We start from the raw sequence: 20,506 nt of genomic DNA on the forward strand, positions 1-20,506 counted from the left end.
ACTTATGTGAGAAATTATTATTACATGAAATTAGTAAAATACAATATCTTAAAAAAGAATATGAAATTCTTCCCATAATTTATGGAGTTTTGTTCTTATTGAATTGATTTCAAATAAGAGATCCTACTCATGGAATCACTGTAAAAGATAAGCTGAAAAAAAAAAACTGAGCTTGTAGCTGATTCTACATGGAGGCCACAGATAAACCCGGTAATTACGTGAATGATAAGAGGCATAAAACAGGAAGAAAAGGGTGGATTTTTATTTTTTCCCCCATGAATATTAGAAACTAGGATTCTGACTTGCTATGCATTCTGTATTCCAAACTGGCTGATTTGTTGTCCCTTAAATTCAGAAGAACATTTCCTTCCTCAATGCCTTTGTAGAAGCTGTCCCCCATTCCTAGCATGTGATCTTATCTCACCACAACCTCTTGGAATCTTTCACTTCATTTTCAGCTCATTTGCCATTTCATATGGAAAGCCTTTCCTAATCCTCTTAGTTGTTCATATTCTTTCCTTTCTCAAATGATTCTGTATATAGTTATCTTTTCACATCTGCATCATTAGAATATAAGCTCCTTTAATTCAGGAACTATTTCTTGTTTTGACTTTTTTATCTCTGGCTCCTAGCACAGAGCCTTGAATATAGTAGATACTTAATGAATGCTTATTAGCTTTGACTGGATTATGAACAGCAAAAACATAAATCATTTGCAGTTTTTATCTGAGCATCATTCACAATTTTGTAAACAACATTTCACCTCCTCAATAGCATCATCAACGTGGCACTAGGTTTCTCAACATGTAGAAACATCAACCTAATATACCAATAAATAATACTCTTTTTAAAATGACTTGAAGAAATACCTTTTGTACTAATGCCATTTTACAAACGCAGATTAGTAATTAGATGCTCTAAAACTCAAGCTCGCTGACTAGGAAGAAGAAAGCAGTCTGGATTGTATTCAGGAAATTGTCTAGTAGTTAAAAAATGATACCAAGTCATTTCCTATCATTTGAACCTATTTTAAAATAGTTTTAGGGGGCAGTTGGGTAGCTCAGTGGATTGAGAGCCAGGCTCAGAGATGGGAGGTTCTGGTTTCAAATTTGACCTCAGACATTTCCTAGCTGTGTGACGCTGGGAAAATCACTTAACCCCCATGGCCTAGCCTTTACCACTCTTCTGCCTTGGAACCAATACCCAGTATTGATTCCAAGACAGAAGGTAAGAGTTAGAAAATACAGTAGTTTAAAAAATCAATTAAGAAACCCTTTATTTATGAATGTTTCTTGCCTCTATCCCCTACCCAGAGAGTCATATTTTGCAAAAGAATAAAAAAGAAAGAGAAAAAATTAGCCACCTTTAAAAAGCACTAATGTTCTTCTAGTGTAGCTACATATGGCTACAAATCAAAGAACACTGCAATCTTCATAAAATTATAATTGTATTGACTTATAATTGTAATTGACTTAAAGGAAAATGGTGCGTTTGAGTAGGTTTCATCATTCTGACAATGGTGACATGAGTAAAAGTTACCAAGGAAATATCCAGGAAAGCCAAGAACAACAGAGATAGCTAGAATGTTGTACTTGTATTCCTAGAATGGTAAAAGATCTAGAGAAGGGGTTCTTAATATTTTTTGCATTATGGACTCCTTTGGCAGTCTGTTGAAGTCTATGGATCTCTTTTCTGAGTAGTATTTTAAAAGTATAAAATAACCAACTGTGGATTTTAAAATTAACAATCAATAACTAAATATTATATTTTATAAAGTTTTATAAGTAATAACTAAATCAAAAGAACTACCTGATTTCAGCCCAGTAACAGGCTCAAAAGAGGACAAGGGAGGGGTTACAGCCACTTAAATACAATCACGCAAAATGTGGGGATGCAGGAAAAATGGAATTTTGGGAAAAACTAAGGGACTTCTGGGGGATGAAATCCAAAGGCTCAAAATCTCCATTTATACATATCCCCCTGTGATCCTATTGGGAAACCAATTTTCCCCAAAGGATCATGGAAACATAATCAACTTTAAAATTGCAATAATTTGCGAATAAGAGGAAAAGAGCACAAAACCAATGATTACTAGGTTGACAAAAAGCCAATTTGGGGGCAGTCCCCTTTGGCATCAAAGTATTTCAACCCCCCCCCCCCCCCAATAGTTCAATTCACATCCCAAAGTTCACTCTGGATCTTCTGGTGAAGCATGTGGTCTCTGCAAGCATCTATCTTCATGGGGCATTCTGGATTCTGGGAGGTAGCAAGTTTCTTATCCTAAAATTGCTCAAATTTAAATCAAAGTTCACAACAATAAATTTCTCCCCCCTGAGGTGAATAATAACAAATACAAGGATCACTCAGGGATGCATGGCTGTGTTATGAGGTATATGAATCAATTTGCAAAAGAAAATAAAAAACATGAAAAAGTCCAAATAACAGAGAAAAATAACATGGATGAAATACAAAATGTAAAAGTCTTATGTCTAAAAAAAATCTAAGTAAAGGAAAAACAACTCTATAACAGGTCCTGAATCAGGGCCCAATTTAAATGATTTAAGCAATTATGCATTTGCCCACTCAATAGCCAAGACTACAGAAAGTTTGCCACACAATGAAAGACAGAAAAGGGTCTAGATTATAGGAGCCAGGTAGGAGCCAAATTTGAGATACTTGATAGAATATGGCTCAGAGGAAGACCTGCCTTTAACACATGTTAAACAGCCGCAACCTCGAACCTCAAACAAGTTCAAGTCCTCTTGTCTTGGATCAAAATTACATCAATCCCACCAGGATTGGTTGTTCTCTTTGACCTTTTGCTCGTTGGCACTATGCAATTTAGCTTTGTGCTTTTTTGGCACTGTGCAATGGTTCTTTTTGTATTCTCTTGTCCTGGAATCAGACAGAATCATTAAGCAAAGTCCCATAATTTTTTTTAAACAATCAATGGCATCATTTTTATAGTCTAAAGCTTTTTGGGCATGCACTAATATTAGAACAAATATATTTAAAACTTATATTACTGCAAAATAAAAAAAATTAAAGAAAAATCTCAATACTGTTGACATGTGCTTCAAATACAAAAAGGAGAGAAAAAATAAAACTCAGATACTATATTGCACATGCAGGGAAAAATCAGTTTTTTAAAAAAGTTTTAAAAATAAAAAATATATAAATTAAAATCAGTGATAAACTGTGTCAGCCATGTGCATGTACAAAATGATTTTCAGAATAAAACAGTAACACAGTAGATAATGAACATTTAAAGAAGTACCAAAGTTCTCAAAATTCACAATAGCCCAGTTAATTACAATAGCAAACAAACCCACTATCATATTTCACATAAGTAGCTGTATGACATTAACAAAAAACCTATGAACTGATGGGTATTTGTCACAATTTTTACAGATGTAGCAAATCTTTCAACCTTGGCAAACATATTTTTAAACAAGATAAAACTTATTTGGGTCTAGAACATCATCAAGAAATCTAGATTGTTCTGCTGGAAGTAAATTAAAATGAAGAGTTTTGCAGGAGCTTTTTTTTCTGGCTTCCTGATTCATAGAAATGAAACACTTTGGTAGGAACATTTCTTCGTTTCTCTACCTTTAATACAACATTCTTTATAATATATATAAATATTAAAAAATCATCCATTCAGAAACTACTAGTTACTAAAATTATTTCTGAAGACTCCTTAAAATTGCAATTAAATTCTTAGCTTATTAAATTCTCTAAAGGTTGTATATAATTTAACCAGTTTTGTTGAAATCCATCCATCATCATCTATGTGAAAATTAACAAAGGCAAATATGATCTTCAATGGATCTAGTGAAAAGGGTTTGGGCAAGATGTTCATGGGCTTATACAGAGATATTTTGTTCTTCAGCAGAGGTAAAGATTCAAATTAAAGATCAATATAGGCAAAACATAGTAGCTTAAAATGATTCAGTATAACAGAAAGATATTGACTAGATTAATACAGATAAACAAAAAAAATTTAAACCTTAAAGCAATCAGTAAATACAATAATATAAACAAAGGTACAGGCAAGCAGTGCAGTCAAAATCCTTTTTTACCAATCCCAATAGACTTGTTCACTATTATAGGAGGAGAATAAACTCAGAATAGTTAGCAAGAAACTTCCAGATCTCTTTTAAAGTTTCCTTCTCCTCCCCCATATTTATTATCCATTTACATTTTGTCAGAGGTCTGAATTTCCTCATAGAAGCACAGGGCAGAATCTCCACTTTGCATGTTGAGAGCAGTTAGGACCTTTAGAACTTTGTCAAAATATTTCAGGTTTGTTTGTAGCATAAGCAGCCTAGCTTGTGGCATATTCTTGAGGAGAAGGAAATAAAGTGGGAAATCTCTAATGAAAATAAAAAGTCCCAGGATAAGAATTAAGCAGATCCAAACTGCACTTTTTATCTCTACCAACTTAAACTGTTGTTTCAGAGTTTCAAGCATGCTTTGCAATAGCATTTTTCCTGAAAGGCTGAATGGGGTTTGTTTAAAGAGTAAACATAAAGAAGCAAAACTCTGAGGGAAACCAATAGTATATTTGCATATGAAGAAAAAATACTTCTCCTTAGTGTTTTGGGTCAAGAGAAAGAAGGGAAAAAAGTCAGACTTGTTCCCCCAAAACTGACTTTAAATCTATTGATTTGGAACTAACTGCCCTTCCTGTGAAAAACCTTTAGTAACAGACTTCTAAACTAGGAGTCCAGGATCAGCTTTAAAAAAAAATCTGCTTGAAAATTAGAAGGTGTGGGATTCTTTTTTTCCACGCTGAAAAATGGCTATGGCAGACTAGAAACACACACATGGAGTATGGAAAGGGATTGGGGTGGAAAGATTATTATATGTCACCCTCTGTGGAAAAATAATGGCTGGGATTGGCAATCTCTTGTGGTGGGTCTAGTCTCAGCAAGAGGAGGCTCCAAGCTGGGTGGAGAGCGTTGAGGAATGCTGGCCAAGCAGATGGACAGGAGAAACAGCAGGCAGCAGCAGACAGCAGGGTGGGGCTGGAGTACAGGCACACGCTGCCACTGGACCCTTGTAGTAGGCAGTGACTGGGCAAACTTATTATCTTTACTGTAAGGCTATCTGCTCAAAATATTTTTTTAAGAATTCATAATCCCTTTGTGGTAAGCTAAACTGTGGGTTTTTTAATTAATAATCAATAACTAAATATTATATTTTATAAAGTTTTATTAATAATAACTAAAGCAAAAGAACTACCTGACTTCAGCCCAGTCACAGGTTCAAAAGAGGACAAGGAAGGGGTTATAGCCACTTAAATACAATCACACAAAACATGGGAACACAGGAAAAATGGAATTTTGGGAAAAACTAGGGGACTTCTGGGGGATGAAGTCCAAAGGCTCAAAATCTCCATTTACATACTACATTGGATTATAAAGCAAAATAATATTAAAAATGTTAACAAAAGAAACAAAAACCAAGCTCAGAGATTCCATATTAAGAATCCCTGACCTAGAGGAAATACTGCATTGCATAGAGTAGGTTCTCTTTTGGAAGATATGTGGGAAGATGTAGACCTCCTAGAATTGTGCAATATTAAAGGACATGTTGAGATCTGCACTGTCGAAAAGCATACTTATATTGATAAGATCTCAAATTTATTAAAGTCTTAATACATATGTATGTTTTCCAAAAAGCTTCATGTATATCATTTCAGTTGCTTCTCATGATAAAATAGCTAGATACAGCAAGTATTATCCTCATTTTGTAGATGAAGAAATTAAGACTCAGAGAGATCATGACTTTCCTATTAATTACTCCTTTCTTTACTCATTATTGTGAGAGGCAGGATTTGTACCCAGGTCTTTCCTGGTCTCAAAGTCCAGGGATCTTTTAAAACTACATCACCTCTAAAATCCATCACCCCTGAGATATATACTCCAGGAAGTAAACCTGTTATTCATGTCAGGTTGATTTATGGCTACCTTGAAGCAAAATCTCCAATCTCAACTTCTCTCTTCTGCCTCTTATTAGTAATACATGTCTTCTCTCCTGGTGACCCTTGGAGATAATCCTCATTGTTCCTTGGAGCACAGGAATCTTCTCTTCTGTAGCATCCCAAGCATATTCACATCTATGAAATATAGAGGACTGTATTACTACTGTATCTCCAAGCATGAGGCTTTACCGATAAGCTTTGTGAAGGTAACCTTGACCTGATCACGAGACCTATTGCCCAACACAAGTCCATTAACATGTTCGGAGACTTGCCCGGGAAAGTGTGGTTAGGTCCTACACGCCCAAAAGGTGTTCCCTCCACCTTGCCACCCAATCTTAATTGTCTATACTTTGTGATGTGGTTACTACGTCCTTGGGAGTACCGCCCAAGCAGGACATGAATAAATTCAGAGGCAATCCCATGAACTTCCTCTTGGCCTTTCTCCCTTCCATGGAGCTCCACTGGGCTCCTCAATGACTATGTCTCTCTCTTCTTGACCTTCTCCTTCCCCGAGGCTGGAACCATCTCGGCCTGCATTCTCTATCTTAATCTCCTCAAACACCTTGTATTCCATTATCCTCATTTTCCGCCTTAAGGAAAATCATAGGGGTTGCCTGCCCTATCCAATCACTGATTTGTCCCTGTCTTTCATTTCCACCCTGGTTCTCGGTTCCTACCTCTCCTCGGGTCCCATCACAAAGGTGAGCCCCTTCCCTTGTGGGACCCTGCTGGTCAGGGAAGTCCATTAAGGAAAACCCCACACTTGGCACCCCGGATTTGGGAGCGAAATTCCTTTGTCACAGGCATTCAAGCACGTGCAACTTGAGGAGCGATCACTGAGGTACGGAATCACAAAGGCGTGACCTTGCAGGTGGCCTCTGAAGGTAAGAAACGTCTTTTATTTCAATTTCTCATTTTAAGAAATTATCTAGAACCTCGGGTCCATAAGCCTCATCATATACTCGTCACCTTAGACGGTTAATGTCTCTGATTGAACAGAAAGGTATTGAGATCTCTGAAGCATTGCTTAAATAGGCACTGAAGCAAAATCTGAATTCCCAGCAAGGGGAGTTCCCAAAGTGCAGCTATGAGATCTGATTGGTAAAAAAAAAAAACGAGGCAGTATCAGAAAGAAAGACAAAATATCACAAGTCAGTTGGAATACTTGGGAAACTACAAGGATGGCCTTGATGGCACAACCTGTGCAGATCTTAGGCATCACAGGTGCTGGAAAGCCAAGCCTCAGTCTAACTCGAATTCTCAGAATGCCGAAGGTCCCTCCACCTGTGGAGGAAGAAGCCTCTGCTCAAACCTATCTCTTAGGGCAGATGGCCGAGAGAGCGCCATTGGCAAGTCTAACACTTTCTCCTAATCTTTTCACTATGAAGGATACCATTCTAAAAAGTGCAGAAGCCATGACGTTCAATGCGTTTGGCTCACTGCTCCCTCCTCTACCTTTTAAAATGTGGGAAATTAGGCAAAGGGCGTTAAAGGCAAAGCCATTTCAGCATCCCGATCATAAGGTAGAAGAATCTTTCCAAATGCAAGAGGAAGTCCCTTCCTCGGAAGCTTTCAGTCTTCTTCAGCCACCTTCATCCTTTAAGGCTTCTTGTCTTGTGCAGCCCGCCCCCTCCCCCGCAGAACTCTGCAAGCCAAAACAGCAATAAGGAGGCTACAGATAGCCCCCTGCAAAGGAGAAGCAGGATTTCTAGATTGTGCCATAGCATGCAAAAACATGGGAAACGCAGCATTACAGAGCTGATCAAAACTCTTTAGCAACAAATTTTACACCAGATGATTGGAAATTAAGAAAAATATTACCTGCTGCTAAGAGCACATGGATTCTAATTACAATGCTACATTAAACAAGGAGGATTGACTTATCTTTCAGTCTTTTGCTCTTCCTTTCACTAAAGATACTAACAATATACTTAACTCTCTTCCTTCAGCTGACTGATCTATCCTTGCTCTCTCTCCCCTGTCTGTTGCTGCAGAAACAGACAGAAATATTCTATGTCAACCTCTACCTCCACCCATGCTTAATGTAGTATTATGATCATTTAAATGTATAGAAATAAGCAGGTAGAAATGTTTCTTCTACAAAACTTAGAAATGATTCCAATAGTACAGAGGGAAGTTTAATTCAGCCTCTGGCCATCGAAATCCTAACTCCTCTAGAAATCCAAAGCAGAGTATCAAGCTTCTAGCTAAAGCGTACGGGGCTAGATAAGACCAAAACAGACAAGTCCTAGAACCAAACCATTCTTATCAATTAAATATAAGTTCATGGCAAGAAATTTCTTTACTTAAACATTGCTTATTGCAAAAGTGAGGCAAGAAAAAAGCCAAAAATCATAACTCTGTGCCATAACACTCATCTACCAGAAGTTACCTGGCACAGGTGAATGGTGAAAGCTAAATGAGCAACGCTTAAACTTAGAGCAAACCTTTCATCACTTTGGGCTACTAGCGTAAGGTTAAAGTGCTGTGAGGAGACGATCCCTCACATAAGGACCATAAGATCGTATCAAAGCATGAAAACTATTCCTTAAGCACCTAAAGGAAGACCAGTTTAAAAAAAGCAGAGCACATGTTTGCCCTAACTAGGAAGCAAACAGACATTTTGCTCTCGAGGACAAACGAGCAAAAAGACTTTCTTATCAGCAAACCTCTCCACCAGTTTAGCATTTCTAAAAGGAACAGGCCTTTTGAAGCAGCACCAGAGAATACAGGAGAAATATTATTTAAATGTAAAGGTATAAACCTGTTATGTCTTTCAAACAGATCTTTGCTAAAAGATGGTATTAATATGAACCAAAATTTAAAAATTAAATTGTCTTAATTTGGATTGTACATGGCAAAATCACATAGGAAGGTCCAATTGTATTTCTTATAAGGCAAAGTTTTAAAGTTAAAAAGTCAGAGAAAGACTTTTGTCATATGCTACAGGAGATATTTTATCTGTAATAATATTTTAAAAAGAATCATTGTATAACTGTACGCCAAAAACCAAGGTATAAACACAAATTTATCAAGGTTTTCAGAGGTAAATCCTCATGGACTCTTGCAACCATGTGACTCACTACCAAAAGTATTTGGATCTGGAAAGGAAACTTAATTCAGCAGTTTCATAAATTGATCATGCCATATAGAAGGCAATGCATCTACACCTCAGGTTACAAGTTTTTATGGCAAGTATTGAATATTATCAAAAGCAAAATTAAAAATCAGTGCAAATTTTTAATTGACTAACATCAATTGGCATATGCTTTAGAAAACTTTCCTATATATTCAAATTTTAAAAATGTAGGAATCATTAAAAATTTTTAAACAGGACATAAGGTCAACAAGGATAAAAATTAGCAGCCATTATTTAAAAACCTGTAAAAGTTAAAAAATTGTATGTAAAGCACATTACTGCTACTTTATCCAAAAAGCAAATTCAATTTCAATATTCAATATCAAAATAATATAGCATCAATTCTAAATATGAGACACATTCTCAGCGTTGCAAGGCATCAGAGTAAAAACAGTGCTGATAGGATTCAAATTGTTAATCAGTAATAAATTATTAAGGTTATTAATTAATTTGATTAACCAGTAACAGTGACTTATGTGTGGTTTAGAATGGGCAACACTACCACTTATTCAAATTGCAAATATCAATCCTAATCATTACTGCAGTATAAAACCAATTACTAGTGTACAAGCTCAAATGTTACTTGCACTAGGTGGTCCATCTTGGCAACAGAATCTTGTAAAACTCTTAGGTAAAATTGATAATTCCATTCATATTATCAAAATCCTTTCAGTCATGAATTTAAATTTGACAGTTTAAAAATAACTTCATGGCAATTGCTATGCTTACACTTACTGCATCTATTTAGGGTACAGCAGATATTGTTAAATGCACAGTATAAGTTGATACAAAAGCAAAACTTACATGCAGATAGGCTACTGCTCAAGATCACAGCACAAGCTGGTAAAATCAAATGTGATTTATAGTATAAGGCTTTTATGAGTATTGGTTCAAAACGTGAATATTAAACATCTTATTGCAAAGCCAAGGTGAAATCATTATCAAAGGCAAATGGCCTTGAGGACACTGCTTTGAGCAGACACAGATCACTTGCACTCTCTGACACATCAGAGTGCCAAGTCCAGTATTCCTCAATATTTTATGCACACAAGTGAAATTAGCTACCAGTGCAAAATCTTGTGAATGTTATCATGTCACTCATGCACTTAAAACATGTGTCCAAACTAAACATTGTGGACTAAGGGAGGCATTACAACATGCCCCTGTGGTATAAAAATTTTAAAGCTAACATGTGATGGGAGATAATCACTCTCCTGATTCTTAGGATTAATCTCAAAATGATAAAGTATGCAAAGTTATTACAGTTCTTTTAAATAATTGGGCATATCTAACTATTCCAAAACAATTGTGGAGTAACAGTGCTTGTAACAGCAATACATGGGCTGAATGGGATAATCCATGGCCTAAATGCAAGCAATTTCAAAAGGGCTCAAAAGAATTGATAAGCCCCAAACTCCAAACACAAGAAGGAGATATTTTCAGCCACTTTCTAATTTAACAAGACCCAATAAGGCTTTCTTTTGGGGTCGAGATCTTCTGTTTATTTTCTCAGATACCAGAAGTCCATGGAAGAAAACTAAAATGATCCAGCTGAAAGACAGTCTGCACAGAAAGTCAATGCAGATGTGCCTGGCACCATCCACAACATGGCACCAATGCCAGACAACAGGAAAAGCAGCCAATGAGCGGGAAAAACCATCACTGCCCTATAGGCAGGTCTAATGCAATATCCACACAAATGTACTTGTATGAAAGACAATACCTAGAGAAAAATAACATTGTTACTCACTAGCATTCTATTATGCCAGTATATGGGTGTTTGTTGTAAGATCTAAGTTCATCATGTACCTGAATGAAAACTTACCCTTTGAAGTATTTGTACAATATGTAACCTGCAATTATTTTAGTGGAATTGTTCCATGTTACCCAAATTTGATCAAATGAATATCATACTATTGAAATATTGAAACAGTACAGTGAATACTGTCCAATTGTAACACATTGTTGCTATCATCCAAAATGTATGTATAATATTTATCTTATAGGGTTCATTTTAAATTTGTAAGAACGAATTAGGTCTTCATTAGAATCAATCTTATTCAATAAGTTTTTGGAAAAGCATTGAAGCTTTTAAAAAGAAAAACGGGGTGGAAATGGTATTACTAACCATCTATCTCTCCTTCACCCCAGAAGGAATATAAGCTAATATTATTAAATCACAATTCTCATGTAATGATAAATGTTACATTGTATGTTGTACATGGATTGGGCTGAATATTGCCAGGAGATTAAGACTGTCAGGGACCCAACAGAATGATAATTTTGGGTCGAGGTTTTGTTTGTATGTTTACAGAGAATGAAAACACCTGGTCACCCACCAAGCACGTCATGCCATGAGGCACAGGACCAGGAAGAGAAGCAGACGAGTACCATCTATGATGCCAGCTGATTGCATACCAAGCAAGCGGCAAGAAACCATTATTGGTGACTATAAAAACCAAACACTGACATTACACTACTTTTAATGACATTTACTATTCCACTGAAGAACAATTATCATGCTGACATCCATTGGTCTTTTATAACTAAACCAATATCAAGCATGTCAACTTGTATGGACTAAACCCCACTCGTATATTTATGACATCAGATGGATCCCACACTCCAAAGACTTTATCATGGGATCAACATCGAAACAGCTATAATTGTTCAAACACTAATGTATATCTTTCATTTTGGATATCTGTTATATATGTCAAAAGGAAATTTATTTTGTATGCATTGTAAAACTCCTTGTATTGTAAAAAATTGGTCTATCAACAAGGGTATAGACATTGGTATGAATCTCCAAAAGGACAGGAGATAGACATTTTTCATAAATGTGTTATAAATAACACAAACCTAGCAACCCTGACTACAAAAATTATGTTCAATGCAAGAGATGTTGAACAGGAATGTTTAATGCACAGATGGTCCTGATGTCACTCTTTCTCTGTTTTTGGCCTGCCTGGCTTTGGAATTAGTACCATGCTTGTGTCATAAAAGGAGTTTGGTAGGACTCCCTCTTTGCTTATTATGTCGAATAGTTTGTATAATATTGGGGTTAACTGTTCTCTGAATGTTTGATAGAATTCACTGGTGAATCCATCAGGCCCTGGGGATTTTTTCTTAGGCAGTTCTTTGATGGCTTGATGGATTTCAATTTCTGATATGGGATTATTTAAGAAAACTATTTCTTCTTCTGTTAGTCTAGGCAATTTATATTTTTGTAAATATTCATCCATATCACCTAGATTGGTAAATTTATTGCCATATAGTTGGGCAAAGTAGTTTTTAATGATTGCCTTAATTTCCTCTTCATTTGAGGTGAGATCCCCCTTTTCATCCTTGATGCTATTAATTTGCCTTTCTTCTTTCCTTTTTTTAATTAAATTAACCAGTACTTTGTCTATTTTGTCTGTTTTTTCAAAGTACCAGCTTCTAGTCTTGTTTATTAGCTCAATAGTTCTGTCACTTTCTATTTTATTAATTTCTCCCTTAATTTTTAGGATCTCTAGTATGGTTTTCTTCTGGGGGTTTTTAATTTGTTCATTCTCAAGTTTTTTGATTTGCATTTCCAATTCCTTGGTCTCTGTCCTCCCTAATTTGTTAATATATGCACTCAGGGATATGAATTTTCCTCTAAGTACTGCCTTGGCTGCATCCCATAAGGTTTGAAAGGATGTTTCGCCGTTGTCATTTTCTTCAACGAAATTGTTAATTGTTTCTATGATTTCTTCTCTAACTATCCGATTTTGGAGTATCATGTTATTTAATTTCCAATTAATTTTTGATTTGGGTCTCCATGTACCCTTGCCGATCAATATTTTAATTGCCTTGTGATCTGAAAAGGCTGCAGTTAATATTTCTGCTTTTCTGCATTTAAGTGCCATGTTTCTATGACCTAGTGTATGATCTATTTTTGTGAATGTGCCATGTGGTGCTGAAAAGAAGGTGTATTCTTTTTTGTCCCTATTTATTTTTCTCCATATGTCTATTAATTCTAATTTTTCTAAGATTTCATTCACCTCTTTTACCTCTTTCTTATTTATTTTTTGATTTGATTTATCTAAATTTGATAGTGGTTGGTTCAAGTCTCCCACTAATATGGTTTTACTGTCTAATTCCTCCTTCAATTCTCCTAGTTTCTCTATTAAAAATTTGGATGCTATACCATTTGGTGCATACATGTTGATTAGTGATATTTCCTCATTGTCTATACTTCCTTTTAGCAGAATATATTTACCTTCCCTGTCCCTTTTGATCAGGTCTATTTGTACTTTGGCTTTGTCAGATATCATGATTGCAACTCCTGCCTTCTTTCTATCGGTTGAGGCCCAAAAGGTCTTACTCCAACCTTTAATTCTAACCTTGTGAGTGTCAACCCGTCTCATATGTGTTTCTTGAAGACAACATATGGTAGGGTTTTGTGTTCTAATCCAATCTGCTATTTGTCTGCGTTTTATGGGTGAGTTCATCCCATTCACGTTCAAAGTTATGATTGTTATTTGTGGATTCGCTGGCATTTTGATGTCTTCCCCTAGTTCTGACCTTTCTTCTTTAGCTTTCTCCTTTTGAACCAGTGATTTACTTTAGGTCAGTCCCCCTAGTCCCCTCCCTTGAGATGCTTCCCTTTCTAGCCCCTCCCTTTTTATGCTCCCTTCCCCTCCCCCCTCTCCTTCCCTCCCTTTTTGTGCTCCCTCCCCCCTCCCCCTCCTTAATTTTCCTTTCTTTCTTGCCCTAATGGATAAGATAGAATTCAGGATCCCACTGGATATAGATGTTCTTCCCTCTCAGATTTGATTTCACTGAGAGTAAGGTTTAAGTACTTCCACTTCACGCTCTCTTCCTCTCCTTCTCATATGAGAGTTCTTCCCCTCCCCTTCCCATGTGTATCTTTATATGGGAAAGTTTATTCTATTGATTCCCCCCCTATTTCTTGAAGTTAATCTTAGTATTATCACGATTCCCCCCTCCCTTTTCCTTTTTTTGCCCCAACTTTCCCCAAATCTTCTTGATTCCCCAATCTTTCCCTATGCATGTTTCTTCTAACTACTCTTATGATGATACAATTTATGAGAGTTACACAAAACATTTTCCCCACATATTAATATATATAATTAGATGTAAATGTAGTCCTTATAGAAGAGAGTTTGACTTAAAGAGAAAGATAAGATTTATCTCCTTTTCCCTTTCTTTCATATTTACCTTTTCATGTTTCTCTTGCTTTCTGTGCTTGGATATCGAACTTTCCACAGAGCTCTGGTCTTTTCTTAGCAAATGCTTGGAAATCTTCTATTTTGTTGAATGCCCATACTTTCCCCTGGAAGTATATAGTCAGTTTTGCTGGGTAGTTGATTCTTGGTTGGAGACCCAGCTCTCTTGCCTTTCTAAATATCGTGTTCCATGCTTTGCGGTCTCTTAGTGTGTTAGCCGCTAAGTCATGTGTGATCCTTATGGGAGCCCCCTTATATCTGAAGCTCTTCTTCTTGGCTTCTTGTAGGATTTTCTCCTTTACTTGGAAGCTCTTGAATTTGGCAATTACATTCCTAGGCGTTGTCTTTTGGGGATTTAGTATAGAAGGTGTTCTATGAATCCTTTCTATTTCTATTTTGCCCCCTTGCTCCAGAACGTGGGGGCAATTTTCTTTTATAATCTCCTCTAGAATAAAATCCAATTTGTTGTTTACCTCTGGTTTTTCTGGGAGACCGATGATACGGAGATTTTCTCGTCTTCCTCTGTTCTCCAGGTCCGCGACCTTCTCAGTGAGATATTTTATGTTTTCTTCCAATTCATTAATTGTTTGGGTTTGCTTTATTGATTCTTGCTGTTTTATCATCTCACTTTCTTCTAGGTGCTTGATTCTGGTCATTAGGGACTGGATTTGCTTTTCAGCCTTGTCTGCCCTTGTATTGGATGCTTCGAGTTCTTTTTCCAATTGAGCATTCTTATCTGTCAGACAGCTGATCTCTTTCTCCCATTTTTCTTTCCAGAAGGTTTCCATCTTTTGGATAAGTTCCAGTTTGAGATCTTCCAGAGCTTGTTGATAGTTTCCATTTTGGGAGGCGTGTTCTGAATTTTTTTGGATTTCCTCTTCATTCTCCTCTTTCCCTTGGGTACTTCCACCATAAAAGTTTTCAATAGTCACTTTTTTCCCTTTCTTCCTGGAGGCTTGATTTTGGGCCATGTGAGCCATCCCTTTGGTGGTTTTATTTCCCTTTCCTTTTTGGTCTGGGGTCTGGGTTATAAGAGTGGTTTTTCTGTGAATTTAGGTTGCTTCAGACTAGTTCTTCCCAGCCTCCGAGCCCAGGTATTCAGCTCCGCCCAGATAATCCGTGCGCCTTGTTCAGCGCAGCCCGCCCGAAGTCCGCTGGCTTCTCCAGTGAAAGCGCCCTGAGACGTTTTTTCCTGGCAGTCCCCAGATCCCAAGGACCCTGGAGTGCCCCCCCAGACAGAGACGCTCCCCACTCACTCGCTGTCCCGGTGAGCGCTCAGGTAGCTCACTCTGGTTTAGTGGGGAAGGTGGGGTGGGGGAAGGGCGGCTCAGTTCACTTTTCTGTGCAAGCTTTTCCTTCTTATTTTAGTGTGGAAATGTTCAAGCCCCACGTACCTTTGCCACTGTGGGGTACTGGGGAGTCCTTCTGTTCCTCCAAAGGTGATTTTATGCTCCTTTGATGTAGTCTATTTCGTTCGGTGCTGGGGAGAGGAAACGTGCCGCGTCTAGATTGCAGCCATGATTACCCGGAAGTGCTGATGTCACTCTTAAAAAAAAAAAGGGATGAGATATCAGGCAAAATGCACTTTAGAAATTTTTAATTAGGAACCAAGGTTATTGAAAATTGATCATCTACATCCATGTGTAGGTTATATTCCTGACAAAATCTATGTAGACATTATGTGCCAACTGCCATTGCTGTAGTTAAATGATAACATCATTGTTGATCACTACTCCTGAAACCCCATCTTAATGGAAACTCTTTCTTGCTCTCTAACACCAGTCCCAGAATTCAGACGGCCGCTGGATTCGGGGTATATTAACTTCCACTTCAGATACCGGAAGACGTTCTGGTACATGGAAGTAAAGCCTAGGTTGGACAATCTCTGTGGACGCACAGTTGTTGAACCTCCTAGATGGAATAGGTTATCACATACATACATGGAGCAAAGGCAAAGTATACACTAAGTTTCTTTTTTGGAGTATGTATTGAAAATAGGAAAAATTTTGGCACTAATAAGATTGTAGAAAAAGCACATTGAATATTATTCATTTACAACTAGGAAAAGTAAGTTACATCAAACTCTGTATGACCAAGTAACTGTAGAAATTGCTTCTACAGAGAAAGCAACTCAAGCTTCTATCACTCCAAACATTGGTTTGGTGGAATGAATTTTGCAAACATCGGTTATGTTATATTCTTGGTTATTATATTGATTAATTCATTTATAGCAGAGATTTAAATAAGGCTCATATAAGAAATATGCAGCCAGAATGTACAAAGTCATTTCATTAGCTTCATTTTTGTTATGTCTTCAACAAATCAAAATGTTATATTTATGGCAAAATTGATATTTGTATTAATGTTTGCACTACTGTTTGAAAAATGTAAAAGATGCTAATATCTTTGGTATGCTATTTAAAAAAAAAAGGGGGGGATAAGTCAGAAAGTATTTTTAAGAACATTTTTATACCATTTTTATATCATTTTAATCCTTTTGAGCAATTTTGATTTGATGCTCTCACTTTATTTTCTCTGAATATTTTGATTATACTATGTTGTTTTCATTTTTCTCTTATATTTTGAAAAATATTTCAAGTACTTTTAACACTCTAATCCTGAGCTATGAAGGTGCAAATGTTTCTCTTAATATGTACCCAACAGCATCAGATTACAAGAATGTGACAGCAATTGTTAAAGTTGCAGGTGACTATCCTGGGAAACCATCACTGATGCATAAAAAGGGAATGCAGAGGACACCTCAATGGGCCGGATAGCCAAAGCCACACACACAGGCATATATTCCATAAGAGATGGATATATGTGGGCTACTGAAGTTGGAGGTCCTGGGACACGGTGCTTGACACCCTCATTCACAGGTGGCTCGGGTATCAAAATCCAACCATATTGCCATGTGGCAGGCATCTAGGCGGGTGTATCCCTAAAATGCATAATCAGTACAAGGGAGAAAAAGGAAATTCCCCTTCATATCCAGATACAGTCATCTTTTATCTTGCCACAAAAGCACTGGCAACTTCTTGTAATCCTAACTGTGTGTGGGTGATAATCTAATGCACCTATCCTATGTCCTAAGGGACTACTACCTCAATAATTCAGGTTAATCAGAGTGAAAACTTTTTTAATACTTTTGTCATGATTTTCAATCGTTTATGAAAATTTTTATCTTTGATTTTGATTGTTTAGTATTAAGAACACATTTTATCTTTGCAATAATCTTTATGAGCAAAGAGGAAGATTTTATTATTGTTGATAATCACACTTACTTTTTTCAGCCAAGGCTTTGGCAATATATTTTGAATATCTATTTTCAATCACTTGAAGCATCAATTGGTGATGCTACATGATTTTTATATTTTTGATTTTGGTCACATTTCTATATCAACCACCTTTCATTTAAAAAAAAAAAAGGGGGATATGTAGCATCCCAAGCATATTCACATCTATGAAATATAGAGGACTGTATTACTACTGTGTCTCCAAGCATGAGGCTTTACCGATAAGCTTTGTGAAGGTAACCTTGACCTGATCACGAGACCTATTGCCCAACACAAGTCCATTAACATGTTCGGAGACTTGCCTGGGAAAGTGTGGTTAGGTCCTACACGCCCAAAAGGTGTTCCCTCCACCTTGCCACCCAATCTTAATTGTCTATACTTTGTGATGTGGTTACTACGTCCTTGGGAGTACCGCCCAAGCAGGACATGAATAAATTCAGAGGCAATCCCATGAACTTCCTCTTGGCCTTTCTCCCTTCCATGGAGCTCCACTGGGCTCCTCAATGACTATGTCTCTCTCTTCTTGACCTTCTCCTTCCCCGAGGCTGGAACCATCTCGGCCTGCATTCTCTATCTTAATCTCCTCAAACACCTTGTATTCCATTATCCTCATTTTCCGCCTTAAGGAAAATCATAGGGGTTGCCTGCCCTATCCAATCACTGATTTGTCCCTGTCTTTCATTTCCACCCTGGTTCTCGGTTCCTACCTCTCCTCGGGTCCCATCACAAAGGTGAGCCCCTTCCCTTGTGGGACCCTGCTGGTCAGGGAAGTCCATTAAGGAAAACCCCACATCTTCTCTATCAGAAAGTTTCATAATCTGTTGTAATGCTGTGAATATTATATGGCCCTTTCTTCCCTTCTTTCTCTTCACTTCTTTTTTCCCCACATTTCTGAAAATCAGTTTTATTTAAATAAGAGCTTAAATATTTATATAACATTTAAAAACTAATTAAAAACAAAACAAAACAAACCAAAGCTGTCTGTTAACTTCACATGGCATTGGACAGCTGTTGCTATTAAGAGGCAAGCTCCACAGTTACTACACTGACTATTTCGATACATAAATTCAAAATTTGTTCCCTTGTCAAAAGTTTAATTCAGGTAAAGTTGGCCTCACAGTATGGTGTTCTCTCCACTTGTGCATCCCCCAGAGGCAGGGCACTACTACTAGAAGTCTGGTCAAACACTAGACTTTGGTGATGTAAGAAAGAAAATGTCCTGCCATTGCCCCCAAATGAAACCCTTCCCTGGATCAGGTGGTGCAAATCACCAGGGGAATCCCTGTTCTGCTCCCAAAGGCTATCTTTATCTTGATGGTACAACTGGGTATTGGTGGCTTCACTTTTCTGAGCATCATTAAAAGTAGCTCAGAGGGTCAGTTTTCTTGAATGGACAGGGAGCTCTTCAGAGGGCGCACCCAAGGAGCCTCTGGACAGACATGGTCTCAGATACTACTCGGGTTTTGGACTTGGCTGAAATATCAGATTATTTGAGTTTCAGGCTGAGCACTGACAGGCTAATTGACCTCTTTTTAAATGAGGGACTGCAAGACTAGACAGAATGGCTCTTTTCAGTTTATTACAGGAATGAGTTACACTGGTCCAAGTTAAACCCCAAATGGTTACATTAGACAAGCTGTGAGGTTTTTAAACTTGTGACAAAGGACAGAAGGGAATTTTTCTACTTATTGCAAGGAAATCCTCACTTAAGCTTCAGTGAGCCACCAGCACTTAAAACCCATGAACCTTCAGCTGGTCGTCCTTAGCCAGTCCAATCTCGAGGAGGAACTGGCATGTGTTCTTGCGCTGGTCACCCTGTAGCTGAATTACTTCACCATATTCTGGATACTCAATTACAGTACCATTGCAGGCAAATTTCTTCTTGAATGCCTTCGCTAGTTTCTTTTTATCGTAATCATCAGCGATCCCCTGGACAGTAGTGAGGGTCTTCCTCCCATTTCTCTGTTGAATTCTTATATGGATACAATCCTCGGTCCCAGCAGGAAGCAGGTCATCACCCTTACTTGCACCAGCAAAGGGGTCGAAAGAGTGGAGGTTCTGGAGAGCGGACGTACGATACGATTCCTTTTCCTCAGTGGAAACGGCCTGCGGAAGGCGGTGGCGGGAGAAGAGGGATAGGGGAGGGGAGGGAACGGAGCGTCGGGAATCGAGGGGGCTCGATGGGGAGGCTGCTGAGTCCTCGGTGGCGACTCTGTGACTGGGGCCCTCTTCACTTCTTGACATAGTTTAGGATTCCCCTTTGGCTGTTCATATTCTTTTTTCCCCTTTGTAGTTCTCTTGAAACATTACCCAGAGGATTCCAGGCCTAATAGAAAGCCTGATGGATGTTCCTATAGGACTGTATGCCTGGATGCAGAGTAATTGCATTAATAGAAGAGGGAGAGATTTCTGGAAAGGACAGAAGAAAAAGACTTGGCGTGGGGTTGGGGGCTGGGAAGAAGCTAGAATGAGTCAACAATGGCACCGCCCAGGAGCTCAGCAAAAAGGGAAAGACTCTGGAGTTTCTAAAACAGGGAATCAAATCCAGACAATCCGAAGTCATGGGATATGGTCTGCTGAGCAGAGATGTTTGCATTGTGAACTACTCTGGCTATGACTTGGTTCCTGTGACTAAAGAGGAAAGGAACCCAAGAGTACCCACATGAAAGAAGCAAGCGGGATCTAGGACCAGAGCATGTCTCATCACAATTAGCTTTCTGTCTGGCTACTGAGAGCAAATGGAGGCAGGCAGAGAGGACCTCTTTCACCTTGACTGAGATGGTGAAATTGCTGAATCTTCTGTCCAGCCCCGTGACAAAGACCAATGTTCTCCTCTTCCTAGAGCTTGAGTTTTGCAGAGATTAGT

General features: G+C 37.9%; 1 protein-coding gene across 1 annotated transcript; it reads right to left on the minus strand.

Annotated features, from left to right (window-relative positions):
* Positions 1–19,053: 19,053 nt before the first annotated feature.
* Positions 19,054–19,884, minus strand: LOC100018360 (eukaryotic translation initiation factor 1-like). The gene has a single exon (XM_056806281.1). It carries the CDS (start codon positions 19,882–19,884, stop codon positions 19,372–19,374), a length of 513 nt encoding a protein of 170 aa, XP_056662259.1. The 3' UTR covers positions 19,054–19,371.
* Between the last annotated feature and the right edge of the window lie 622 nt (positions 19,885–20,506).

This window comes from Monodelphis domestica, chromosome 7, assembly GCF_027887165.1.
Source record: "Monodelphis domestica isolate mMonDom1 chromosome 7, mMonDom1.pri, whole genome shotgun sequence".
Lineage (NCBI taxonomy): Eukaryota > Metazoa > Chordata > Mammalia > Didelphimorphia > Didelphidae > Monodelphis > Monodelphis domestica.

What these genes read in the sequence shown, in the direction of transcription:
- LOC100018360 (XM_056806281.1), bottom strand. Translation starts at nt 19,884, where the DNA reads ATGTCAAGAAGTGAAGAGGGCCCCAGTCACAGAGTCGCCACCGAGGAC.